This window comes from Protopterus annectens, chromosome 2.part0 (genome assembly GCF_019279795.1).
Source record: "Protopterus annectens isolate FY-2018-M chromosome 2.part0, PAN1.0, whole genome shotgun sequence".
Lineage (NCBI taxonomy): Eukaryota > Metazoa > Chordata > Ceratodontiformes > Protopteridae > Protopterus > Protopterus annectens.
The window spans coordinates 123,880,946-123,908,743 of NC_056728.1; the positions used below are offsets into that span (position 1 = coordinate 123,880,946).

The 27,798-nt window shown below is 40.8% G+C and overlaps 1 protein-coding gene across 1 annotated transcript in view; it reads left to right on the top strand.

The window, feature by feature from the left end:
- Positions 1-27,798, top strand: part of LOC122792709 (cubilin-like) — a 3,134,001-nt gene that overhangs the window by 2,461,292 nt on the left and 644,911 nt on the right. Inside the window, exon 56 of the mRNA XM_044060295.1 lies at positions 18,370-18,519. Within this exon, the coding sequence (XP_043916230.1) occupies positions 18,370-18,519 (150 nt within the window). The remainder of the gene's footprint in view (positions 1-18,369; positions 18,520-27,798) is intronic.

Here is a 27,798-nt window from a genome sequence, read left to right on the forward strand (position 1 = left end):
AACAACTAGATCGCTGCTGCAGTAGCCTAAGTTATTTGGTAGATTACCAAAGTTTAAGATTCTATAGGGAAAATAATTCAGTAATCCAAAGCCCTTGGCAGATGGCTATAGCAAAGCCTGTTCTGGACCTGGAAAAAGAATCCAGTTTGTAATGCTTTGTGAAGATAAATACAGAGAACCATGTTGCTGCCTCTAAATTACTTCTAGAATCCACCCTTTCCAAAATGCCACAGATAAAGCCAACGCCCTGGTGGAATGGATCCTAATCATGCTTGGAAGAGGAATGTTATGGGAAGCATAGCAGAAAGGACTAGCTAAAACAACAATTTCAAAATTGTCAGATTTGACACAGGTTGTCCTTTTTTCATAAAGTTCTCTTCACTAATATACTTTAATTTTTATGTTATTTAGTTATTTTTATTTTTGTAACACTATTTAGCAGTTGGATTTACATATGCAGTACAAGTAAAGTTTTTACTACAGAGTCTCTTGACTACTATTCTTCAACTTTTTATTGCATTGCATAATGTGCAAAACTGTATAATGTGAAGTTGTTCCATCCAGCCTTCATTCTTACTGATGGGTTTTGGAGCTGATCCTTGGCACCGAGTCGGCCAAATGCAAAAGCTCGAGGTCTTCAAACAGCTCGTAGCCTACTCCTTATCCTGTGATGCACTGGTGCTTCCCCTGATCTTGTTTGCCACTGCAACAGATTGGGCGTTTCAACAGCTCTGGACAGTGAAATTTTGAGTATTTCTATTTCTTAGATTGTTGTTATTAGTAGTTAGGGTTTAGAAGTGTTAGACAAAGTGCTTGTGCACTGTTTTGTTATAATAAGTTCCTAGTCTCCTTCATGGCCATTTTTGTTAGGCCTTGTTATCTCCCTTCCCATAGTTATATCTATACATATTATATCTTGGTTGGTATATCTTGGTTAGTTGGTAGATATAATTGGGGGGGGGGTTGCCCCCACATTACAAGTATTCAAATTCTCCCACACCCCCAATGGGAGGGTTGCACCCCCACTCTCCCCTAATTATATATTTCAACTCCTAGGTTGCACTACAGTGGGGAAAGGAGAAGTTCCCTTATCCCTACCTTACCTGCAAGTACATACATGCTGTTTACTTTCTGTTGGCCGACTATGGCCATTCAATGTGTTTTTTTATGAGGATTTGCAGTTTTCTTGAAAGGGACATTCATGGGTTTGTGTTCAGCGAATGGCTGTTATATGAATGAGTTATTCGATGGTCAGACCTAGACCCACATAAAATACCAAACTTGGATGCACACAGGGAATGTGTATACTGTTTAGCAGCTGAAGATTTAGATGTGGACTGCTCCGTTTGCTCTGGTTTGAACACCAGGCTCTCACAGCCAGGAGGAACAAACTAGTTTTGATGGGTCTTCTCCCTTCCACTTCTTCTTTTGCTTCAGCTGGGGCTCAAACTCCATCAAAGAAATCTGATAAGGGAAAGCCGAACTCAGATCCCAAATATATAGAATCACATAAGAGGTTACCGGATCCCATATCTTCTTCGGAGCCTCTTACTAAAACATAAAAAAATTCAGATCCGACAAACTCAGGTCTGTCTTCTTCAAAATCAGAATTAACTTGGATCTGATCACCCTTTCCCCATAGCAGATCCATTCACATCTTGGCTTCCTTCACCCATTCTTAGAGGAATTCTCCCCTGTCCTCCACCTCATCTCTTAAGTCTTCCTGGACTTTATCCAAGGCTGATGTGGAAAAGATGATGAGAGAATTTCTCAGAGCTCAGATCTAGGTGGGGGGGGTATACCTGTCTCTGTCTCCCATCAGATCCGTGAGCTGATCTATGATTACTTTCTCTTTGGTCTCTCCTTTTCAATCCAAACTATTGTTTTAGAGCTCTCAGATCAGAGACCACTGGGGGTGTCCTGTTCAGATCTGAAGACAGTCTGTTCTTTGACTCCCATTACTTCTTTGAGTCATCCAAGCCTTTTGGAGCTGGGAAACTCTCAGAGCTGAAGAGTGACAGCTGGATCCAAGAGTCTAGACTCAACTCCAAAGCTATCAGAGCTATCCCTGTCCCTTGGTATATCGGCACTGGACAGCTCAGGTCTGACTCCTTCTTGGGAAGAGTGTTTGCAGAGTTGCAGCAGCCGAAGGTTTGGAAAATATCAGCTCATTTGCCATCGACTTCAGTTTTCCCAGGCACTATGCCATTGAGATTGTGGAGAGGGCATTCTCATTACCTAGAAAAAGGACATCGCTATCCCCCTCAGATCAGACAACTTTACCTCCTTTGGTTCTTTTCTCTGAGCCTTGTTCTTCCATTTCATTGGGACAGGGCAGACCAGTCAAGTCTTCAGTCAGTCCCTCAGGACTCTCCCATCTGTTCTGATACCTCTCCAGACCACCCTACTGATGAGGTCCCCCAGAAGAGAACTTGCAAAAGCATGCACCTAGATTCCCCTCAGGAATCTCTCACATAGAACACTGATTTTAATGAAGGGGAGGTGTCCCCCATATCTCCACTTGAAGGCATCTCATTTGGAGACATTCTAGAACTCTTAAAACTGAAAGGTGGTTGGTCTCCTGATACCCCCTCTTAAGAGGAATCAGTGTTTCTGGAGGTTTGGGTGCCTCCACAGATGATGAACTTTTAGATCTCATTTCTTGCTGGGCATGGAAGGAACCGGACACTGTGGAGCCCATCTCTAAATGTCCGGACAAAATTTTAGCCCCTGCCAAGGACAGGACACACTGGAGCAAGGGGTGTCACAGTTGATTCCATGGTTGTGGCAGCAGCCAACAAAAAAGAGCTTGTGGAGCAGAGCTGCCTAACAGGGAGTCCAGGGCCTTGGGCAGATTTGGTAAGCACGTGTATGCCTCAGTAACCTTTGCTCTGCAGTCATTTCATTATCTGACACATTTTACAAGATTACAAAGACATTTGACTAAAGAACTTTCCAAATCTCTTTCTGGGTCCATGTCTGCTAATGATCAGAATTAAGTATCCTTGCAACTGACCATCCTTTAATCAATATGTAATGCATCCAGGAGGCTGATCTCCCATTTAGCAGAAGGTACCTCATGGGCAGCGGGTTTGTTCAGGCATAACCATTAGGAGACATGCCTGGATGCGACTATGTGACTTTGAGAAGCCCTTTAAGTCTTCATTCATCAATGGTCCCTTTCATGGATCTTCATTATTTGGCCCTAATGTAAAGGACACACCCTCCAGATGTGAGCAAGAAGGAAAGACCCTGTCTGATGTAGGGATACATTTTTCTACCCCTCGAAGATCCTTTTTCCTGAATCAATAAGGAGGTAGAAAGATGTGGTTGAGTAAATCCCAGGGTCTTTTTCAAGATTCACAAGGAGATAGCTCTGCCAGAGGCAGAAGAGGGAACTCAAACAGATTATGCTGTCTTGGTGGCAGAGGTGGACTGCAGGATTAGGACTTCTGGGACTCCTTCTTGGACAAACCCTGTCAGCGCTTCATTAAAGGATCTGACTGCTGCTCTCTGGAGGCATTTGGGGGACATTTCTCTCTGCACCAAAGAGCCTGGCTGTCCATAACAAAGGATTCCTGGCTACAGAGAATTATAGCATACCATTTTCCCAATTTTCCCTTACAAGAATGAAAAGAATCCCCAATGTTCTATCTAATCAGAGGAAAGCAGCAGCATTAGAAATAGAAAAAAGAGTCATCCAGAAGGTCCCCCCTAACCAGAAAGAATCCAGGACCTATTCAAAGTTCTTCTTAGTGCCAAAGAAGACAGGAGACTTGAGACCAATCCTGGATCTCAGCAAATTGAACCAGATGCAGTGTTCAAGGTGCTGGATGGTCACTGTTCAGTCCATTCTGCCTCTGAACCAGATGCAGTATTCAAGGTTACTGATGGTCACTGTTCAGTCCATTCTGTCTCTGTTGTGAAAGGATGATGGGAAGTGCTCTATAGATCTTCAAGATTCATACTACCACATCAAAATAAACAGGCGCTCCAGAAGATATCAGTGCTTCTGGCTTGGAGCCAGTCATTACCAGTTCAGAGCACTGCCCTATGGTTTCACCACAGCCCCCAGGGTGTTCACCAAATGCATGGCAGTGGTAGCAGCTCACTTGAGACTGCTGGGATTCTGAGTGTTCTATATCTAGATGTCTGGCTCCTAACTGCTCCAGCCAGGCATTTACTCCATCAGGCAAGGGACTACTCACTCCAGTTGTCCTTCCATCTAGGCATCACTGTCAATTACAGCAAATTACAGCTCACACCTACACAGAGTATGGATTTCATAGGTGCTCATCTGGACACAGTCAGTCAGATAGCCTTTCTTCCTCCTGTTTGAATCCAGATCCCAGGTCAGAAAAGTAGTACTACATTCTTCTCTTCCAGCATGACTAATTTTACAGGCCTTGGGATTCATGGCAGTGCTATCACCTTCGTCCACCCTGGACACTGGATCCCAATACAGACCTTTTGTCTCACCCAACAGGTATGACTCATCCGAACATGACAGGCCTTAAATTGACGGCATGATATCTCCAATTCCATTAATTGCTAGACAGCCCAACCTCTCCTCCCCAGTCCATCATATTTTGTTATAGTCTCAAAAAGTTTCTATTAGAAAAATGTAAAAAAGTAAATGGAAGAGATTTGTATTCTGGGCCTTAACAGGGATCTGGACCCTCTTTCTGCCCCCATACTGGTTCTACTTGATTTTTTAGCTTCAATTTATTTTCAGTGAAAGAGCTACCTTTTCTACTATTAAGGTCCAGTTGGCTGCCATTTCAAATTTCCATCTAGGTGTAAATAACTCTACCTTAGCTTTATCTAAATTATTTAAAGCTTTCCTCAAAGGGACCTTTTTACTTAGACCTCTGCTAAAGGATCCTACTCCTCCTTGGGATTTAACTATTGTGCTTTAGGCGCTGATCCAAACTCACCTTGAACCTTCAGTCAGGTCAGATGTAAAATTTTTGTCTTGGAAAATCATTTTTCTAATCACTATCTCCTCAGCTAGACAAGTATGTGAACTCCAGGCTCTATCTTCCAAATCTCCTTACCTGGTTTTCCACAAAGACAGGATGTCCTTCCAGACCAACCCATCTTTTCTTGTCTAAGGTACTGTCAGAGTCCAACATTAACCTTCTAGTTTTCTTTCCAAACTTTTCAAATAAGGGAGAGTACATGCTCCATCTAATGGATATGCATAAATAGCTTCACTTTTATCTCCATAGAGCCAAGGATTTCAGGAAAACTAACCAGTTATTTGTAACTTTCTGTCCTAACAGATTGGGCAAGTTAATTTCCAAAGTTACACTGGCCAGATGGGTAACTGATTGTATCTCCTTCATCTATAGTAAAATAGGATTATCCTTGCCTATGCCTTCTAATGCTCATTCCATGAGGTCTATGGCAGTTTCATCAGCTTTTTGGTCAAGAGCTTTCATAGATGACATTTGTGCGGCTGATATATGTTTATTGCTCATTACAAATGGGATTTAGTTTCCAGATACAGAGCTGCCTTTAGCTGCACAGTGCTCTGGAATATCCTTCCATGAGGGCCACCCAAGGTTCAACTAATTGGGGACTGACCCATCAGTTGAGGAATGAATGAAAATGAAAACATCAGATTAAAAAGTTATGTACTTACCATAACATTCCCTCTGTGTTGTCCATTTTCATTCTTCCTCAACTTCCCACCCACCTACCCCCTTCCTTTTACTCTTGGAAAGACCGGAGAGTTTTTCTTTGAGAACTGCTCTTCCTTGTTTGAGTTCCAACTAATTTTCTTATTTTGCCCTTTATTTTTTCCTTTGAGGTCTTGTTCCTTTATCTCTAAGGCAGCAAACTCGATCTGAGGTACGTTAGGTTGGCGAGGCAGTATGGGTAAAGGGAGGAGCTTGAAAGTTTTGATCCGAAGATCTAGTAGAAGTGAACAAATTGGCTCCTAGTCAGATCTGAGACCATCAGTTGAAGAAGAATTAAAATGGACAACAAAGATGGAATGTTATGGCGAATACATAACTTTTTATTGTATCCCATTTGGACTATCCAGGTTGATAATGTGAAGAAATAAAACAGCTTCAATGCTGTGCCATATCCACTAATTCTTTTACCTTTATCACTAATTACAAAGATGGGACAATGAACATTTCATTTGCAGTAGACCTGTAGAGCAAAGTGGCAGGGGCAACTGCCCTGGGTGCAAAGTGTTTTGGGGTGGAATCTGGTCATTATCCATCATTCCAATCACTCTTCGATGCAATATTGGCTTTTAAAAGTCAGTATTGCATTTGCGGTCAAACCTGAGAACTATAGCACTCCATATGTGATATAAACTGCAATGACTGCTTTCTATGTCTTGCAAAACTGGGGCCTGATGGCTGGTGCTGGTGGAGGGGTGTCATGCATCTGGCCAACAGAGTGCCAGTAGAAGGAGCAGACTTCTGAACAAAGTCTACTCTTCAATTTTTTCCTTGGAACTAGACAAACTTTCAACTTAAGCACTCAAACCATTCACTTCTCAGCCCAGCACTTGCTCAGAACTCATAGCAAGCACTAATAAACCTTAGCACTAGACCCCCCCCCAATACTGTAGAGAAGGACAAGGCTCTCTATTCAACCTTTCCAGCCAATCAGTAAAACAGCTCCCTGTACCTATCCAGGCATGTCCAAAGGGCAGTTTCAGGTGTACTCTCCGGTCCAACTGGTGAATCTGGGCATCTTGAGGCAATGTTACAATTGCCTCATGTACACAGACAACCCTCTCCTCCTACCACCAAACACAAATACATGCAAGAGATGCAATTATACAGCCAAATTGGAGGCTAAGTTCTCTCAGCCCAAGACTGAACCAGACAGTTAAGAGGAGAAGGGAATTACTTGCATCACACCACCAGTCTCACATAGACCTATAAAACCAGCTCTGGCAAAAATCACACATAAATACACAAAAAACATACTCGGAGGCTCTAAATAAAAATCTGCAAATGCAACAGAGACCTCCAAAGTAGACATCCAAGCAACCTCCACCCCCCAACACAAACCATGAAACACATACTTCACAAAACCAGTGTGTCACGCAATCATAGCCCTTAAGGCAAAATAACATACCCAACACACTAGTAATAGGTGACTCTATAGTCAGGCACACTGACGTCCCACTCACTAGGCTGAACAAGGAGAAGGTTACTGTTAGCTGCTTGTCGGGTGCCAGGATCCGCCACATAACACAAGCACTCAGGTCACTCCAGAACAAGTACAAATATGACTCTGTCATTGCCCATGTTGGTGTGAATGACCTGAACCGTACCTCCTTGGACTACATGAAAATAGACATGGAAGAGCTCTCTGATCACATAGCCTTTCCCTGAGTAGCATCCTGCCTTCACCAAGAATGATACCATGGTATAAAGAAAAAAATATCAATTTTAACAATTGGCTAAGCATCTGGTGTCATTCAATGAGAATCCAGTGTCTGTCAGCCTGGGATAACATGCTCAACAAGCCACACTGCTTCACTAGAGACAGCTTGCACCTGTCACCCTTAGGCTTTTGAATACTGACCAAGGCTCTTGCCACCCCCATAGTGCCTTTTTTAGGCAAGGCTCAAAAGACAAACCCACCGCTGTAAATAGTGCAAGTAACAAAAAACTGAGGTTAATGCTACTCAATGTCAGAAGTCTAAACCTTAAAATACACACACTCGAGGCACTCCTCAATATGGAGAAAATTGATATATGTGTAGTAACAGAAACTTGGTTTAAGGCTCCAGAGATCACCCCAGCACTACCAGGCTACAGGTCATACCATACATTTTGGCCACAAAACCTGGACCGAAATACAAAAGGTGGGGGAGTATCCATATTCATCAAGGATACCCACACCTCCAGGTTAGTGGCACAGCACGATGCTTCAGCGATCATCCACATACAACTAACAATGGGCAGAACTGCAATTCAAATTGTAGCTTGCTACAGATCACCCACCATGTCCCAGGACCCTCATTTTGCATTTCTGGAAACACTGGGAAACATAAAGGTCCTTCCAAACACCCTGATATTGGGTGATTTCAATTACCCAAACATTAACTGGGAGAACTACTCAAGTACTAGCTCCCTTGCCCAACATTTCCTAGAATTTATCAACTCAAATGCCCTGGATCAAGTGGTCAACACCCCCACCAGAGGTGACAACATATTGGACCTGGTCATCACCAACATGGGCGACTGATGTTCCACACTTGAGGTCATCCCCTCATTTGTTAGATCTGACCATAAATTAATCACTCTGGATATCCACATTCCCCTCCCACCCCTGGTCAAAGAAACCACCATGAAAATCTTTTCAAAAGCAAACTTCACATTACTTAAGAGTGAGGTGGAAAGTTTCAAATCCCCTATGCTAAAGGATAACGCTGCCTAAGCTGCAAAATCCTTTACTAATGCACTCTACTGGTACCTACAAGAATGCATGGATCATGCCATCCCAAGCAAAACCAAGACTCACTCCTCCAAGAAAAGGAAACCAGTCTAGTGGACCCCTGCCATAAACAAGCTTTACAATAGAAGGAGGAAACTAGTACATTAAAGAGTAAAATCCCAAGAGGGGAAGACATACCTGATCAGTATCAGCAAGAAACTACGATCCTTCATAAAATCATCCAAGACTAGCTTCGAAAGAAAAATTGCCAAGGACTCCAAAGATAACCACAAGGCATTCTTTAGCTATGTCAAGAATCTAAGTGGCAATTTCCAGATCTGCTCGGAGTTAGTGCAGAATGGCACAAAATACACTGAACCGACCGATATCGCCAACATCTTGGCAGACAGGTTCAGTGCAAACTTCACCCCCTTTTCACCCCCAAAAGGGCCCATAACCATACCAGAAGAATGTAGTGCCCCTGAAAACACAGACACTTAGGTTAAAACAGCCCTCTCCAAAACCAAAAACACAGCATCAATGGGACTGGAAGGTGTCCCAGGCTGCATCCTACACGAGCTCAAAGATGAACTAACCCCTCACCTAAACACACTGTTCAATCTCAGCCTCTCAACAGGCTACATGTCCATAGAGTGGCAAATAGCAATTGTTATTCCGCTCCACAAAGGTGGAGCCACAACAGACCCCGGGAACTATCGCCCTATAAGCCTGACTAGCTTGGTCTGCAAGGCTATGGAGCGCATCATCATGGATCTCATTAACAGCGACACTGGGAACCTCCAAACACTGGACCCTACCCAGTTCAGCTTTGTTAATGGCAGATCATGCCTCCTAAACCTGGTGGACTTCTTTGAGACAGTTACTAAGGCTATGGATGAGGGAAGGTTGGTCCACACAGCCTACCTAGACCTCGCAAAGGCCTTCGACACCATTCCCCATTCTGGTATTATAGACAAGCTCACCATCCTGAACATAAACCCCTATATCATGAGATGGGTTGCCAACTGGCTCAGGGACAGAGCCCACATTTTAAGAGTTGTGGGAGCTAGGTCTGACTCTAAACTGGTTACAAGTGGCATTCCCCAGGGCTCAGTCCTAGGACCCCTCCTGTTCGGCATATACTTCTCAGAGGTACAGGCAAGCACAGGAAGGCTATGGCTGACCAAGTTTTCAGCCGACTGCAAACTACTGACTCTCCGGCTGACACAGACATCCTCCAAAATGGTCTCACTGAGACAGATACCTGGTGTCAAAACCATGGCCTTAAGCTAAATGCCAAAAAGTGCATAGTCATCCCCTTTGGATAAAACAAAATACCCACAAACTACCACATAGGTGGTAGCCCCCTAAATACGGAAGATGAAATAAGGGATCTGGGGACCCAAGTAGATAGTAATCTCTCCTTTGATAATCACATTGCCAAATTAGTTAGAAAATCCTTCTATGTGACCCACCTAATCACAAAAGGGATTGCATCCAGATCAAAAGAGGTCATTGTGCCCCTCTACGTATCAGTCATCAGACCCATCATAGAGCACAATGCCCCATTTGGGATGTACCTTACAAGACACCTGCAACAGCTGAAAAGACCACAGAAGTACCTCATCAAGAGGATCACTGGTCTCAAACAGATGCCCTATGCAGCTCGACTGAAGAAACTCCAGCTGTACTCGGTTGCATACTGCCTACTCAGAGGTGATCTCTGCCTGACATACAAGGCCATGTCCAACCCAGAATTGATGGACATGCTCCACCTAAAGAAAACCATATCCCCTCAAGCCACACTTTCTAGGGATCTAAATCTAACCACATCAATAAATAGGACATGCTGGAGGGATAGATTCCTGCCCCAGAGACTTCCCATGCTCTGGAACCAGATTCCAGTCTACATTAGGCAGAGCTCCTCACTAACACTCTTCAAGAGAAACCTTGACGAGTGGATGGGAAACAGGAAGTTTACCCCGGTGATCACTTTAGTGGCTCTGCTAGACAGAGGCACAGGGAACTAATCTAAGGGGCGGCGAAAGCCAACGCATTCCAGCTAGGCTTATAAATGCCTTTGGGCAGATAGCCTAGTACCTACCTATGAACTGTACTATGCAAATTAAAAAAAACGTTAATCAAACAGAGGCACATTAAGAGAAATGGAGGAAAAAAAGAAATAAAGATTACTAATTAGGATTACATCAAGGCAGAGACCAATATGTCTGTCATTTTACAGTTTCAAGCATTTGAAATAGAAGGTAAGCATGCAGTCTTTTCCATATATCACTCATCATTTTATTAATTTATTTTACTAAAATATAAGTGCATTAAAATATTATGTTTATACTAAGATGTTTTATTATGCTTTTTATGTTTTATGTGTTCAGTATCAGAATCTGTCTGTCTGTACCTCATTTTTATGTTTATATGACATAACAATAGAAATAAATTTATAAAAGCTAACAAGGGATCCACAGCCACAGTTAGTTTCTTTTAACCCTTACCAAACAACTAAGGAGTTTCAGCTCTCTTCCTTTGCCTGTAGAACAGTTTGTATGGCGTAGTGTTACAAGCTGTTTTCTTGTCTTTCTTTCTTTTTGCTCTTTACTTCATGAAGAGCTGGGATGGTCTGGGGCAGGTGGACTGGGTACTACCCTGCTGCTTTTTTCTTCTTTTTTTGCTCTTCACTTGAGCTGGGGTGGGTGAGGCACTAGCTTTTGGCACAGGGAGACAGCTATACTTCTGAAATGTACTGTGCAAATGTAAAAAATGGTATTCGAACAGAGAGACAATAAGGAGAAGGGAAGAAGAAAAGAAATAAGGATTACCAGTTAGAACTATGTCTAGATGAAGGATGGGAGAGAGGGAGAAAGAAAAGAAAGAATGCGAAAATAAAGGATGAAACAGTATTTACAATGCATAGCTCCAGGGTCTATGACTTTATTTTATTTTATGTATTTTATTGCATTTGTTTACCGGGAAAGTCCACTGGGCCTAAAAGAGCCCATTTTCAGTGGAGGCCCAGGGCAAAAAGCTCCAAGAACACATATACAGAAAAAATATAAACATCCCCACCTCCCCCTGTTCTTGGTTGTAGTTTAAATTTGGTGGCTTTTGCAGTGCCCGCCCCACTGTAGATTTGATCTAGGACACTCCCCCAGTCCCATCTCTTTACCGCATTCTGCCTAATAAACCCTTTCTGCACTTGCTTTTAGTCCTTTTTAATTTAATTACATTTTTTTCAAACTGTGTGTGGACTAATATTGCTACATACTCAAGTGTGCCAGCTTGCACTGCATGTGAATTGTTTTTACTACTGTTTTTGCTACTTTTCTGAAAAAAAAAAAAAATTGTAAGCCTGTTTCCTACCTTTCCTGTAATTAGTGTTCCAGATACAGATTTGCTCTGTACAGGACTATTTGTAAGCTTCTGAGCCCCCAAGCCTTTCTGTGTTGGAGGGAAGCCTTCTAGCTTATCAGTGGGAGTGGTAAGCACTAGGTAACCTGTCTACCACATAAGGAGTGGTTCTGGCCCAGAATTTGTAGTTATTGGCCATTTGGGCGGTCTTCCATCTCTCTCAACTTTCTGATTTGAAGGCCTGCATTTGCACTTGTTTCTGTCCTGTAACTCCTGGGCCCATCTCATTTGCTCACTCACAAAAAAAAAAAAAAAAAAAAAAAAACTCCTGGGCCCATCTCATTTTCTCACTCAAAAAAAAATATATATTATCTGCTTTTACTGTATTTGTGTTTCTTCCTACTTTATTTTGCTTTTGCGTCATCTTAAAAGTACTCAGTTGTATTTATTACTGCTTGGTGTAACTCATTCTAAGCCTTTTAGTTTAAGCACTTGGGCTTCAGACCAGTTGTTTTACATTAGGAAGGTTTGTGGTCTGCACTGTGGTGGCAGGACAGGTAGCTTACATCCTTTTAAGTTGGGAACTGCTGATTGAGGGCTCAGTGTCTGTTATTCTAAAAGTGTATTAATTCTGTTTTAAGCACTTGGGCTTCAGGCCAGTTATTTTACATTAAAAGGGTTTGTGGTCTGCACTCTTGTGGGAGGAGAGGCTGGACTCCGCCCTTCTAGCTGGGAATTTCTGGTTAAAGGCTTATAGTGCCTGCATATCTAAACTGCTTCTTACTGAAATTGGTACACCTTGTTTCCTGTAGCATAGACTAGATCCAGGCCTGCTGAATCTAGCTTTGTTTGTATAACTTGAGCACTAATCCATGCATTCTTTAAAGTATTCAATTGTATTTATTACTGCTTGGTAGTAACTTGATTGAAGTTTAGCTATCAGTCTAAGTCTTTTGGATTAAGCACTTGGGCTTCAGAACAGTTGTTTTACATTAGGACGGTTTGTGGCCTGCACTGTGGTGGCAGGACAGGTAGCTTACATCCTTCTAAGTTGTGAACTGCTGATTGAGGGCTCAGTGTCTGTTATTCTAAAAGTGTATTAGTTCTGGTTTAAGCACTTCGGGTTCAGGCCAGTTATTTTACATTAAGAAGGTTCGTGGTCTGCACTCTTGTGGAAGGAGAGGCTGGACTCTGCCCTTCTGAGCTGGGAATTTCTGGTTAAAGGCTTATAGTGCCTGCATATTTGAACTGTTTCTTACTGAAATTGGTACACCTTGTTTGCTGTAGCATAGACAAGATCCAGGCCTGCTGAATCTAGCTTTATTTGTACACTTGTTGTTTACTTGTTATTTCCCTGAAACGCTAATTCCACCTAAAACACGGCTTTTCAGCGCTTCTGTGGATCCCTAGTTATATCTGAATTGCTTACTGTACTTATTTCCTTGTTTCACTTGAAAGAAAGTTACTGTTTGTTGATTTTGCATTTAAGTTACCTGTAACACATTGCATTTAAGTTACCTGGCACTTGCTCACTAAAGCAATTATATAAGTCAGCACTAAAATATTAAAAACACTACACCCTCACAAACTCCCCTTGAGTACCTCGTTCCGCATTGGCCCTTTTTTTTCAATTATAAAGGAATTCCCAGTACTATTCTAGCATGTCCAAAGGTCAGTTGTCAATCTCTTCTCCGGTCCAGCTAGTGAATCTGGGAATCTTGAGGCAATGTTACAACTGCCTCATGTACACAGACAACCCTCTCCTCCTCCCAACAAATTCCAACACATGAGAGAGATGCAACCATATAGCCATACTGGAGGCTAAGCTCTCTCAACTCAGTACTGGCAAACCAGTCAGGAGGAGAAGGAAACCACACTCACTACAATTCCAGTCTCACATAGACCTACCATGACAGCAAACCAAACACATAAACACACAAAAACATACTCGGAGGCTCTAAATAAAAATCTGCCTAAGCAGCAGAGACCTACAAAGCAGACACCCAAGTAACCGCTATCCCAAAACAAAACACGTGCAACACATAGCTCACAAAGCCAGTGTGCCAAACAGTCACAGCCCTTAAGGCTAAACAACACACCTGATACACTTGTAATAGGTGACTCTATCGTAAGGCACACTGACGTCCCGCTCACCAGGCTGAACAAGGAGAAGGTCATGGTGAGCTGCCTGTTGGGCGCTAGGATCCGCCACATAACACAAGTACTCAAGTCACTCCAAGGCAAGTACAAATATGGCTCAGTCATTGTCCATGCTGGTGTGAATGACCTGAGACGTACCTCCCTGGACTACATGAAAAGAGACATAGAGGAGCTCTCTGAGCATGTAGCCCAGGCCGGTATGACCCTGACCTTGAGTAGCATCTTACTCGCACCAAGAATGATGCCACAATATGAAGACAAGATGATCAATTTCAACAATTGGCTTAAGTATTGGTGTCATTCAAAGGGGATCCAATGCCTGTCAGCCTGGGATGACATGCTTGACAAGCCACGATGCTTCACTAGGGACGGCTTGCACCTGTCACCCCTGGGCTTTCGTATATTGGCAAAGGCTCTTGCTATCCCCATAGTGCTTTTTTTAGGCAAGGCTCAAAAGACAAACCCACCTCCATAGGTATCACAAGGGATAAGAAACTAAGAGTAATGCTACTCAACGCCAGAAGTCTAAACCTCAAGATGCATGCACTCGAAACTCTCCTTAGCATGGAGAACATCGATATCTGTGCAGTAACAGAAACCTGGTTCAAGACTCCAGAGACCACCCCAGCACTACCAGGTTATACCTCATACCATGCTTTTCGGCCCCAAAACTTGGATCGAACCACAAAAGGAGGGAGAGTATCAATATTCGTCAAATATACCCATACCTCCTGGTTGGTGGCACAGCATGAAGCATCAGAGACTATCCATGTGCAACTAACAGTGGGTAAAACTGCCTTCCAGTTTATAGCCTGCTACAGACCACCCTCCCAAACCCAGGAACCCCACTCAGCCTTCCTGAGAACACTGCAAAATATGAAGGTCTCTCCAAACACCATTATATTGGGCGACTTCAACTACCCAAACATAGATGGGAGCATTACTCTAGCTCCAACACCCTAGCCCAAAGGTTCCTAGAATTTATAAACTCAAATGCTATGGAACAACTTGTTACCACTCCCACAAGAGGGGAAAACATACTGGACCTGATCATCACCAACATGGGGACTCTATGCTCCAGACCAGAAGTGTATCCCTCACTGGTAAGCTCAGACCATAAACTAATCTCACTGGATATTCACATCCCGACTCCACCCCCTGCCCTGAAAACCACAGTGAAAAACTTCTCTAAAACAAATTTCACACTCCTCAAAACTGAGGTGGAATCCTTCAAAGCCCCCGAGTCTGTGGAAAATACGGCCCAGACCGCAGAATCCTTTATAAATGCATTCTATGAACACCTTCAGGAATGCATGGATCATGCAATCCCAAATAAAACCAAGACCCAATCCTCCAAAGGCAGATGTCCTGTCTGGTGGACTATAAAATAGAAGGAGGAAGCTACTAAATGATAGAGCAAAATCCCAAAAAGGGAAGGCATCTCTGACCAGTATTAGCAAAAAACTACGGGCACTCATAAAATCGTCTAAGGCCAGCTTCGAGAGAGAAATTGCATAGGGCACTAAGGATAAGCACAAGGCTTTCTTTAGTTATGTTAGGAACCTGGGTGGGAATTCCCAGATATGCTCAGAATTAGTCCAAAATGACAAAAGATACACCGAACCCACAGACATTGCCAACATCCTAGCTGACAGGTTCAGCGCAAACTCCCCCCCCCCCTCCCCACCAAAAAGGCAAATATCTATCCCAGCAGAGTGCTGCCCCCCTGACATCTCAGATGCTCAGGTAAGAGCTGCCCTCTCCAAAGCAAAAAACACAGCATCAATGGGACCAGACGGTGTCCCGGGCTGTGTCCTACATGAACTCCAAGAAGAGCTAAACCCAAACATAAAACTACTGTTCATTCTCAGCCTTACTACAGGATATGTACCCAAAGAGTGGCATACAGCAACAGTGGTCCCTCTCCACAAAGGTGGTGCCTCAACGGATCCTGGAATCTATCGCCCCATAAGCCTGACTAGCTTGGTCTGCAAAGCTATGGAAAGGATCATCATGGACCTCATAAATAAAGATATTGGGGACCTACAGACACTGGATCCTACCCAGTTCGGCTTTGTTAAGGGCAGATCCTGCCTCTTAAACCTGGTTGATTTCTTTGAAACAGTCACCAAGGCCATTGACGAGGGGAAGGTGGTCCACACAGCCTACCTGGACCTCACAAAAGCCTTCGATACAATACCCCGCATTATAGATAAGCTCACCAGCTTAAATATAAACCCCTATATCACTAGATGGGTTGCAAACTGGCTCATGGAGAGAACCCACATGATTAGAATTGCTGGAGCCATGTCAGACTCCAAACCAGTTACAAGTGGCGTCCCACAAGGCTCAGTCCTGGGACCTCTCTTGTTTGGTATATGTTTCTCAGAGGTACAAGCCAACATGGAATGACTGTGGGTGACCAAATTCACAGACGACTGCAAACTGGGTGCCATAATCGACTCTCCAGCCAACACAAGCATCCTGCAAAAGGGCCTCATAGAAACAGACACTGGTGCCAGAGCCATGGCCTCAAGCTAAACGCCAAAAAGTGTATAGTCATCCCCTTTGGCAAAAACAAAGTGCCCACAAATTACCACATAGGTGGTAATCCATTAAGTACAGAAGAAGTAATTAGGGACCTGGGGACCCAAGTTGATAGCAATCTCTCATTTGACAACCATGTGGCCAAAGTGGTTAGAAAAACATTTTATATAGCCCACCTAATCATGAAGGGATTCACATCTAGATCAGGGGAGGTCATCGTGCCTCTTTACTCATCCCTCATCAGGCCCATAATTGAGTACAATGCCCCTTTTGAGATGTACCTTACCAGACACCTGCAGCAACTGGAAAGACCCCAAAAGTACCTCACCAAGAGGATCAAAGGGCACAAACAGATGCCATATGCTGCCCGGTTAAAGAAACTCCATCTCTACTCAGTGGCATACCGCCTGCTCAGAGGCGATCTGTGCCTGATGTATAAAGCCATGTCCAACCCAGAATTAATGGACATGCTGCACCTCAGAAAATCCAAATCCCATCGAGCTACACGCTAGAGAGACTTGAACCTCAGCACTGAAATAAATAGGACATGCTGGAGAGACAGATTCATAACCCAGAGGCTCCCTTCACTCTGGAATAAAATCCCAGTCCAGGTTAGACAGAGTCCCTCATTGACTCTCTTCAAGAGGAGTATTGATGAGTGGATGGGAGATCGTAGGTTTACCCCGGGTATCACTTCTGTGTCACTGTTAGACAGAGGCACAGTATACTAACCTCGAAAAGGGGCATAGCAAAATTAATTTAAAATGGGTGGCGAAAGCCAAACACACTCTGGCTAGGCTTATAAATGCCCTAGGGCAGATAGCCTAGTATGAATCTATGAACCTATTAACCTATTAATTGGTACAGAAGTAGAAACAGCATTGCACATAGTATTATTGTACTAGTATCAACAAGTGATGAAAAAAATAAATATGGAGAAAGTATCATCAGTCACTAGTAGCAAAAGGCATATGAGTTTAGTTATCATATAAGGAGAAGGAAGATGTTAGGTTATAGAGCAGGTACATAGCCAGGAAGAGTTGAGATAATGATCCTAACATGTTGATAATCATGACTTGATCCTAACATGTTGTGGATTCATGCTGATTCATCAAATCTGATTTTAGTGAGAGACAATACCAGAAAATACTTTCAACTGTGTTTTTTTAAGCGGGGGGGGGGGGGTGTAACACTATCCACACCCCAGACTAATGTATACCAACTCCACAGATGAACAGCAGTGTCAGTGTCCACAATCAACGAGTACTTACACTGATTTTTCAGTAGAATTACCTTGTGGTATTGGTACTCTCGGAAGCAGTTGTTGTACCCTGTCTCATCCTACCTCTTGTTACTCTCATAGTGTGGAGTTTACTTAGTCTCCCTTTGTTCAGGTACGTTTTCTGTGGATATTTCGGTTTCCTTCTAGCACCCAAAAACAGAATGTACACTACTCTTAGGTTTCAGAATTCTTAGACTAAATATGTGCTACAGCGACTCAGGGGAGAGAAAAGAAAGAGGAAGCCACAGAGAACAAGCATTTGTGGTGAACCCTCCCACAGAAAATTACAGCCATGAAGTCATTTTTAATGCCATTTTTATGTTTGGGTTTTGACTGTATAATATGGATGACTGAAGTTCAGTGAGGTGTTTGTATCCCACTACGCATGTTAGTTACTGGCCTACTCTAAAAATTGCCCATGCTTAGAACTTGCTTTGTAGCATGGAGTACACATAGTTAAATATTACAAAACATTATCTATACTAATCAAGCTTATTACCTTTGTAAAAACATTTGTTAAATTTATGCTGATAATTTGCCTCATTAGGAGTACATATTGAATAAGGTGACAATATTTATTACTTTTTTTTTTTGCACAGGTTGTGGAGCAAATTTCACTGCCCCCACTGGACGTATTGTGTCTCCTAACTACCCCAATAATTATGGTCACAATATGAACTGCATTTACATCATTAAGACAGATGCCAATATGTTTGTCATTTTGCAATTTCAAGCTTTCCAAGTAGAAGGTAAGCATGCAGTCTTTTTCTTTTATTACCCACCATTTTGTTAGCTTACTAAAATGTCAGCACATCAACATTTTATAGTATACTACGATATGTTAATGTGCTAATTGTGTTTTAAATCCCATTGTGTTCAGTTTCAGAATCTGTCTATACCTCACTTTATTTTCGTATGATATAATACTAGAAATAAATCTATAAAAGCTAAGAAGGCATCCTCAGCCACAGCTAGTTTCTTTGAAACCTTAATAAACAACTAAGGAGGTTTAGCTCTCTTTCTGTGCCAGCAGAATGGTTTGTATGGTATACTGTAACAAGCTGTTTTCATCTGATAAATGTTACATATAGTTCTTTCCATACCCTGTCAGCATGTCCTTGCTGATCAGCAACAGATGTATGGTTTCACTACTGCTTGTGACGTGCATTTTCCCACTGGGACAAAGACTGAATGCTACAGCCCAAATCCTGCATCACTATAGGCAAACCCAGCAAGCAACTGGAGCCTGAAAGGGAGTGTAATGAAGGAAGTGGTGCCATGTCCTATTAGGACACACCTTTTGTCCGTAAGAGTCATATACAGCAAGGCCCCACTCTCCTACCTCTCACTCATCTCCATAAGTAAAAGGTTGTACTCAAGCCCTGGTCACCTGGCCTGCAGGCAGAAAGGAATCCCCTTAAAGGAATCACCTTCACATAAGGGAGAGGAGGTGAATCAGTGTTTTGGGTGCAGTAGGTATATTTTGGATGGCAGTACAATGATGCATGTGTGGCCATAACTGTCAAGCACACCTCACAAATAGTGCAAGAATCAGGGATTAAAACAAGTAATTGGTAGACAAAGGCAATCAGTTTGGGACAGCGTGCAGCTATTGCTGTTCTGTATGTAGGAGATTGCTAAAAGAACAGGCTCTTCATTCTCATGAATTTTCCTATGGATATGCCATCTCTGAAAAAACAGACCTATGTCAATATTGTGTGACTGCAGGCCTCAACAACATGCCAGAAAAATGCATACTGCACAAGGAACAGACAAAATGTATGAGTCAAAATCAGAAACCTTTTGTGAAATCTGTGATGACTTTAGAAGTATGACTTTAACAATTCTGGACAAAGCCCAACATAATGGGGGACAAAGGCCCAAAATCAGGAACACTATAAAGTGTTTATTTCTAGTTGTTAATAAGGGCAAAGCAGTGATCCACATGGACCTATTTCCGGGTCAGAAGAGGAACACTGTCTAGTTAAATGACTTTGTCCAAAGTCGCACGCTTGGCAGATGGAGCAAGCAGATCATTGACAGCTTGTAACTTTCATCCTCTGCGCTAATGCCATACAGTTGCTCTCCTTCACTTAAAAAGTTAACAGGTTAATGAGATTTTTTGCACAATAAGAAGTATGGAATTGTAATGCCTGATATTAATTAATTCATTAATTCAACAATCAGTCAGTCAGTCAATCAATCAATCAATCAATGTCAATCCTCAATGATTATGAGGAGCAGGACAAAAAATATGAAGCCAAATCAAGGATCTTATGCAAAATCAAGGACAGTTGAGTAGTATGATATGATAGGAGGTTAACTACCACAGAGATTTGTGGAGAACATATCTGTAGCTGCTTGGCAGCCATTCTATGCTTGTGCAACTCCTCAAATCCCTGTGGTGGCCTGAATGCTCTATAACAGCATTGTTTTTTTATTTCCTTTTGTGTGCTATCTCCTTATCTGTTGTGACACCTCTTTCCAGCTTCTGACTTGCATCTCCATCCTTCTAAATAATTTGGGTACCTCTTCTTCCTGGTTATGCAGTTCAGTTCACCAATTTGCCATTCAGCAACTGAAACACATTATCTAGTTCAGCTGTGCAATTCAAAGCACTAGTAGGGCACCAACAGAAGGACTGTAACAAATGGTGCATGCTGGCCAACCATCTTCTACTGGCAGTGAAACACTTTTCATGAAACATCTAACTCAGGGGTTGGCCATTTTTACCATAACTGCACCAAGTTGCAAGAATTCAAGTCATAATAACTTATTCATTAAATAAAAAAATGCATTGTTTTTAAGTTGTATGAGTCATTTAAATTTAAATAAAATTACTTCAGAGCAACGTTTCTGTGTTTTCACTCCTGAGTAACACTGATAATTATTTCTAAATTTCCAGCTACTGTATATAATTATTCAAGTATGATATCCGTGACTGTATTATGATTTCCCTAGAAGCCAGAGAAGTCCATATAGTCAGGATCTGACATGTTAATATAAGGGTGTGTGGAGTATGAAGCCCTTGAGGATATTGCTGTAAACTTTTGTAGAATGGTATATAAGAAAGATGAGTTATCAATTGTAAACAACCAGTGAGACGTTCATGTGGATCAGTCCTGATAATTCATAAGGGAATATTATTTATTTAAGTGTTTGATTATTTGTTTGGTTGGTTGTTTTTGTTTGTTAAATGGGGCAGAGCACTGATACATATTAACCTTTTTCAGACTCAGCCCAGGAGGACAGGCTGTCTGGTTAAGTGACTTGTTCTTAGCCCCACAATAGACAAATGGAAGCTGAGGAAATCAGAGGAAATCAAACCTTGTACTACAGAATACATTTTATAGCATATTTGCTTCACTGTCTTTGTTGTCCTGTTTTTTTCCTGAGTCAGTAACTTGTGTATGATACCATCATTTTAGAATCTTGTAAGCAGTATTTAGTGCAAGTAGGAAGATACCTCACATTTAATTCAGGTTAACTAACTTTAAACATTGCAAAATGCAGTCATACTATTTAGGAAGTATAGTGGGCAATTCTGTACTGTTTCAGTTTTACATGTTGAATCAGATAGCAGTTGTCTTAAAAAATGTCCATTTCATCAAGTTTGAAAGATAAACTGGATGGTGTGTGTACAAAAGAAGATGCACTTTTATTGTCTCTTCAGGTTACAAGAACTACACACCTGTGGTGCAATATTATTGTAGCACTAGCTAACTGGTTGCTGATATTAGTTTGTAGTTGTACAAAAAAAAGAATAAAATATTCTTAAAACATATAACATTGCTTTAAGATGCCATTTGTTTATATTCCATTTCAGTTTGCTTAACGTTAGACTATACAAGATATAGCACATGTAGTTTCATAAGTGCTCTTCTTATACTTTCATAGAACAGACAGCTTTAAGAATATACACATATGAATTGTGTGCCAGAAAATTAACAAATTATTGCCACTAGAAAGCATTCATTAGCAGTGAATATTTTACAGGAACAACAGATATATTACTAAGGTCACAAGTGCCAGGCTTATCTTTGACACTTAGTGACAGCATGTTCCATCACTAATGAGATATTCTGAGGTTTTGTCTTTTAAGATCAGAAGAGAGGTATCACAAGGATTTCCCCTTTTCCTGAGATACAGTGATCTTGATGTTGATATATCTTTATATAGATAGATAATAATTCTTTAGGGCAATAGCGGCTTATAAAAGCCAGTATTGCATTTGCAGTCAAACAGGAGTACTGCAGAGCTTTAAACTGTAGCAACTGTTTTTTTTTTCTTTTTTTTTGCGCTTCAGTGGAAGAGCTTGTTGGGGGAGAGGTGGATCTAACTGTAAAAAAAAAAAAAAAAAAGTAGCTGGCTTAATACAGTGAGGTATTTTTTTTTCTCTTCAGTTGAAGAGCTGTGGGGTGGGGCTCTGGTTTCTGATACTGGCACAGGGCACAGATGGAGCCAGCCATGCCTATGACAAGAAACGGTTATGGGGTCACATCCCCTATGTTGGGATGTAGAGGAACCCTTCAAAAATGACTTGCTTCCTGTTTATCATTATGGTAAAATGTGCTTGTTTTGTGACTGTGATCTTTTATGATCACACTGATGAGTGTCGATCACAAAAGACTCACACTTTAGTCATGGTACCTAATGTCATACTTCCTGTATTAAAACTGCTAAGATCATATTTTATGCATAATGCTTATGCTAAATACCCTGGTACTGTTGCAATAAAAAATGCAAGACTTGAGTTTTCAGTCTTGGCATAACTCAGATATCTTCATGTTAAGCAAAGGGCTTCACCGACATTTTGCCTTGTTGCCCTTTTGATTTCACCAGCAGGATATGATTTTACCTTCGTTTCAAAGGACATAGATGTCTGGCATGAACAAAATCAGTAACAGCTTGGTATGAGGTGGCTGGGATGAAAACAGCACCTTCAAATTAGGAACATGGCTATCTCCTGGAAAACACTGGGTTGCTCTCTGTATATGAGAAAAAGCTGCAGCCACCTTTAGTAGAGGAGGTTTAACTACCTAGAAGGCTTGTTTATGAAAGACAATAGAGAGGACTAGAGGAATGATTTGCAGATAGATGCAGCAGAGCAGTGTTTCATGCATTGTACCATTCTGCTGGTAAAGCAAGAGCTCAGTTCTAGGATGATGCTCTCAAATTATTGGTCAGTCTTTGCCACTATCTTCACCTATGGTTATGAGCTTATTTTAATGGCCAAAAGAATAAACTCAAAGGATTTAAGTGGCAGAAAAGAGGTTTTCTCACTGAGTCAATGGGCTCACTTTATATGGTACCTTTAGGAGTGTGTCAGTTTGGAGGAATTTCATTGTACATTTATGTGTTTATTTGTTTGTTTATACTTTGTTGACCAGGTTGGTCCCACTAGGCCCCTGGCCTTTTTCAGGAGAGACTTGAGGTGGTATTCATACTGACCTTCAGATATTTTGCCAGGGCACTGAAAAACTTGTGGGTTCAGAGGAGTCAGCTTTACATTTAGTGAGGATGTCTGGCCCACTGGCAGAATGAGGACACACTGGGTGGATTATATCTCAAAGCTTCTCTGGGATCATCATGGGATCGTGCACAGTAGGTATGAGCTGGGCATTATTGCTAGGGATAGCAATGTCACATTTGCCCTGCTAAGCATGCTTTCACAGCAGTCCCCACCAAGACAACTGTTTTAGAAAGTGAAAAATGCTGCTGCTGCTACTATTTATGACTGATACTACTGTGTCTACTGCTGCTAGTACTACTGCTACTACTACTGTTGCTACTACTACTGCAACTGCTACTGCCACTATTACTGCCACTACTACTTCTAATACTATGACTACTACTACTGCTGCTAATATTACTACTACTGATACTACTATTATTACTACTGCTGCTACTACTACTACTGCTCTTATAACTAGTACTGCTTCTAATACTATAACTATTAGTACTGCTGCTACTGTTACTACTACTACTACTACTAATAGTCATCATAACATCAACAAATGGTACACTAAAATGCACTAATCACCATTATTACTGAAACATTTCATGATCACGCTTCACCAAACTAATAACAACCATGAAAATGCAATCTTTATATAATACATGTGAAAATTATGTCACGTGAATTTAAAAATAGACATTTACAGTGCCTATTTAGCATTTTTCTAACTCTCTTATTTCTCTTGTTTAAAAAAAGATTTTAGTATTTCATTGTCTATTCATCACCCAAATGACCTACCCGAAGAACTTGATATTTTCTTATTGATATTAGCAAGCAATTCAAGCTATCTCAACCTCTACACCTAAGTGGATAATTTGTATAATGATAAACATGAATTCATGTTACTCTTCCACCTTTACCATCATGTGTTTAGTTGATGTATTATTAATTTCCCTTCTATTTCTCATAAAAATTAGCTATTCTAGAACCCTGTCCCCAACCCATTGTTTTTTGTTTTATCCTTGGTTATATAAACAATGAACAGTACAAGTGACGCATTTGCCAGAAACCCCCATCCCCTGTTAACTTAGTACAAATAGACAAAACCACATCTATTTTCAACAAATGAAATTTACTTTCCCCCAGGATAGGTGAAGTTGCCCAAATAGATGGCACCCACAGGCACTGTTAAATATATAATTAAGGTTACCCGTACTAAAGCAAGTGTTACAGCCTGTGCTCCTACTTATACCGACAGCTGTCTCTTCTTTTATTAACTTGATTTCCCTCCCAGATGTGAAAAACAACTGGATGCTTTCAGTAAACATTAACTTTTATCCGTATGAAAAAGTATGCTGGCTAACTTTCAATAAATTAACTAAGTGTGCTCTGTTCTATGCACTAAAGTATTAAGACTGCTGGGGGTGCTGCTACTTGTCATTCAGTTCCCACAGTTTCAAATCTTATTTTTTTAATGAACTGTTTGCCACCATACCTTTAAATGTTACATTTCTCTCAGCAAAGGGTGCTCACAGCTTTCAAGATTAATTGCTTTCACTTGGATTTCCATGTTTGCTGTACAACAGTCAACTTAACTTCAGCTTTCCCAGTGTGAAAATATAAACATAGAAAAATAGTATCATTGGAACTAGTTTTGAGTGAAATGCAGCTACTGGCTAGTAAGTACCCTGCTTGAATGCCAGCAAAGATGAAATCTGGAAAACCTGAAAGAAAATCAACCAGAAAAGGTGAAGTGAAAACAATGTCTGGGAAGGATACTGCAGCTGTTCAGTAAAAAGCAGTTCAAGCTTCAGCTTTGGTTCAAGAGATTGCTTCTAATAATTCAGAGGAAAAATAAAAAAAACAACTCACAGGTGATTAAAATAAATGAAACATTGAAAGAATATATCAACTGAAATAAAATGCTGGGAACATAGAATGAGCTTTAACTGTTCAGGCAAATTGATAAAACTGTGAAAATCAGAGGTTGAAATGAAGAAAAATCTGGCTGATTATGAGGTTTCTTAAGAAGAGCTGTTTCAAAAAATAGTAGAGTTTAAGGACAGAACAATTGGAGAAAACCTACAATTTCTGCTGTACCACAGAAACTGGAAGAAACAGACTGTATTACTTTTATCAGAGAAGGAATAAGCAACTGGACTGATATTCCACAGCATAATTTGTTAATTGAAAGGACAAACTGAGTGTATGCTCCAAATCTGGATATGAGAAGGCAACCAAGACCTATATAAGTAAAGATACAATCATACCAGCAGAAATTGTCAATCCTGACAAAACTGTGGCAGAAGGGCAAAGTATTAAAAATGGAGAGAGAAGAATGTTTTTAGAAAATTATTATTCTCTGTAAATCAGGCAGAAGATAAGCAACTTTATCCTAGCAATCTGGGAATATTGAGAGACAGGTGTGAGATTCAAGGTGCTGTAGCCAGCTGTCTTCAGAATATATTGTCCTGGAAGATAAAATACATTTTTGATGCAGAATAGGTGAGCAAGGAAATAAAAAAGTATATCCAACAGAAAGTGAGCCAGCAAGCAAAAGGGGACTCTGCTTATCATTCTCCTGAGGGAAAAGATCATAGACATAGTTTTCTGCTGAACCTCTTTCCAATATTCCAAAGAAAAAAATGTTTATGAGACAGAGAAAAGCACACAAGTTGAGCAGAAGAATCAGGAGTACCTTGTGCTTGAACCAAAGTCTGGTATTGCAAGAGGGAGTTGAACAGGAATAAGACCAGCAACACTGAAATTGGTGAATAAATGGGAGACTATAAAGCATCGATCACATTTGTAAAATATGGCTTTCCAAGAAAAAGTGGCTGAAAAAGACTGAACTTTTGTTGACTTTATTAAAGTTATGGGCAAACTGTAAACCATATACCTCACTTTATGTCATTAATGTTCAGAAGGGCACTAGAAGCTGGGAAAAGTAACTAAGTAAACAAATGTTGTTCCTATTAGTATTCATATAAACATTTTTTGATATTAACTGCATGTTATATACAGTAAAGCAGTTAGTGTGTCTTCAGTGTATTTTTAATGTGGAGATGGTCTTTTCAGTGAATTTGGTATGTGTTATAGATATTTAAACAAATACTTTTTTATTTTATGAAATATAGGCTTTGCAGTGTAACAAGAAAAAAAAGGCTTTTCAACAGCAAGTTTAATGTTAATGTGCTGTGGTCTTGGGCTCGTGGGTTGGAGTGTAAAAGTATTCTGATTTTATTATATGCAGAATTAAGATATTTTCTCTTATTTTTACAGGGGTGAATGTTTAGATTAATACCCTAGGATTAAGATATAAATAGTGTTTTTTGTAAACAAGTAGGCTTGAAAAACAAGACAAAATAATGAAAACCATGAAATATGTTGTTTGTTACGACTGCAAAGATATTAGCTTGTTTCTTTTTTCCATTAACGAGTGTTCAGTGGGAATCAAGAAGTTTGCAGCTAAAGGCAGCAGAACATTCTGTTCTAACTAAAATTTACAAAGATTTATTGCTGACTATTTTTACATAGAGACAAGCCAACTGCAGGTGCAAGCAAGTAATCTTGAGAGTTCTGAGCATTATTTGCAAATTATAAAGCTACAGTGGCAAGCAGTTTAGTGCATAATAAAGTATGAAATTATGAGAAGTGAATAAGCAGCATCCCTAGCAGCCTTAATACTTAATGCATTTAATAGAACAATGCATAATTTAGTTTTAAGTATAGCTAGTGCACTTTTTCTTAGGACTAAAATTCAATGTTTTCTGAAAGCATACAGACTTTTTTTCACATCAAAGAAGGGAATACAGATAAGATAAGAACAGACAGCAATCAGTGGCAACAAAGGCTGTAGTATTCACTTTATCATGAGTAGCCATAATTTTAAGTTAGATAATGTCTGTTGGTGCAGCTGTTGATTTCTCGCAGTTCTTCCTATCTGGAGGATTAAACTTAAGTTTTGAAGATGTACATAGTTTTTTTGTGTTTGTTCTAAGTTAATAGGGGAGGGTGGTGCCCTGAAAATGTATTTAGTTTTTTGTAAGAGGGTTTTCATTAAAACAAGATGTCTTGAAAAATGTGTCATAGGATCAAAGGGAGATGAGAAGAAACAACTGTATAAAAGGTCAGCCTGCCAAGCATTAATGTGCGCATGTAATACAAAAGTTGGAAATACACGTTAAAAAAAAGTCACAATAACAGGTGGGAACAACACTTTTTTATCATAATGGGTATGCTGTCATTATTTTGGAATATAAATGGCTTTATAGGTATAGACAAAAAGGAAGAAATATTGAATTATATTAAGAAATGCAGAGTGTAAACAGCAATGCTGCAGAAGACACATTTGGAAAGAAAGGAAGTTGTGAAATTGACAAAGAAAGTATTTTCAGGGTGAATATTCAGCAGAATATCAGGGACAAAGGTAAAGGGGAATAATTATACTAATTGCTTGAAGGGCTCCAATAATGATAGACATGGAAACAAAAACACTAATGGATGATTTGTATTAGTAAGGGGCTATTTGCACTGGAGAATGATTCCACCGAAAACTGCTGTTATGGAG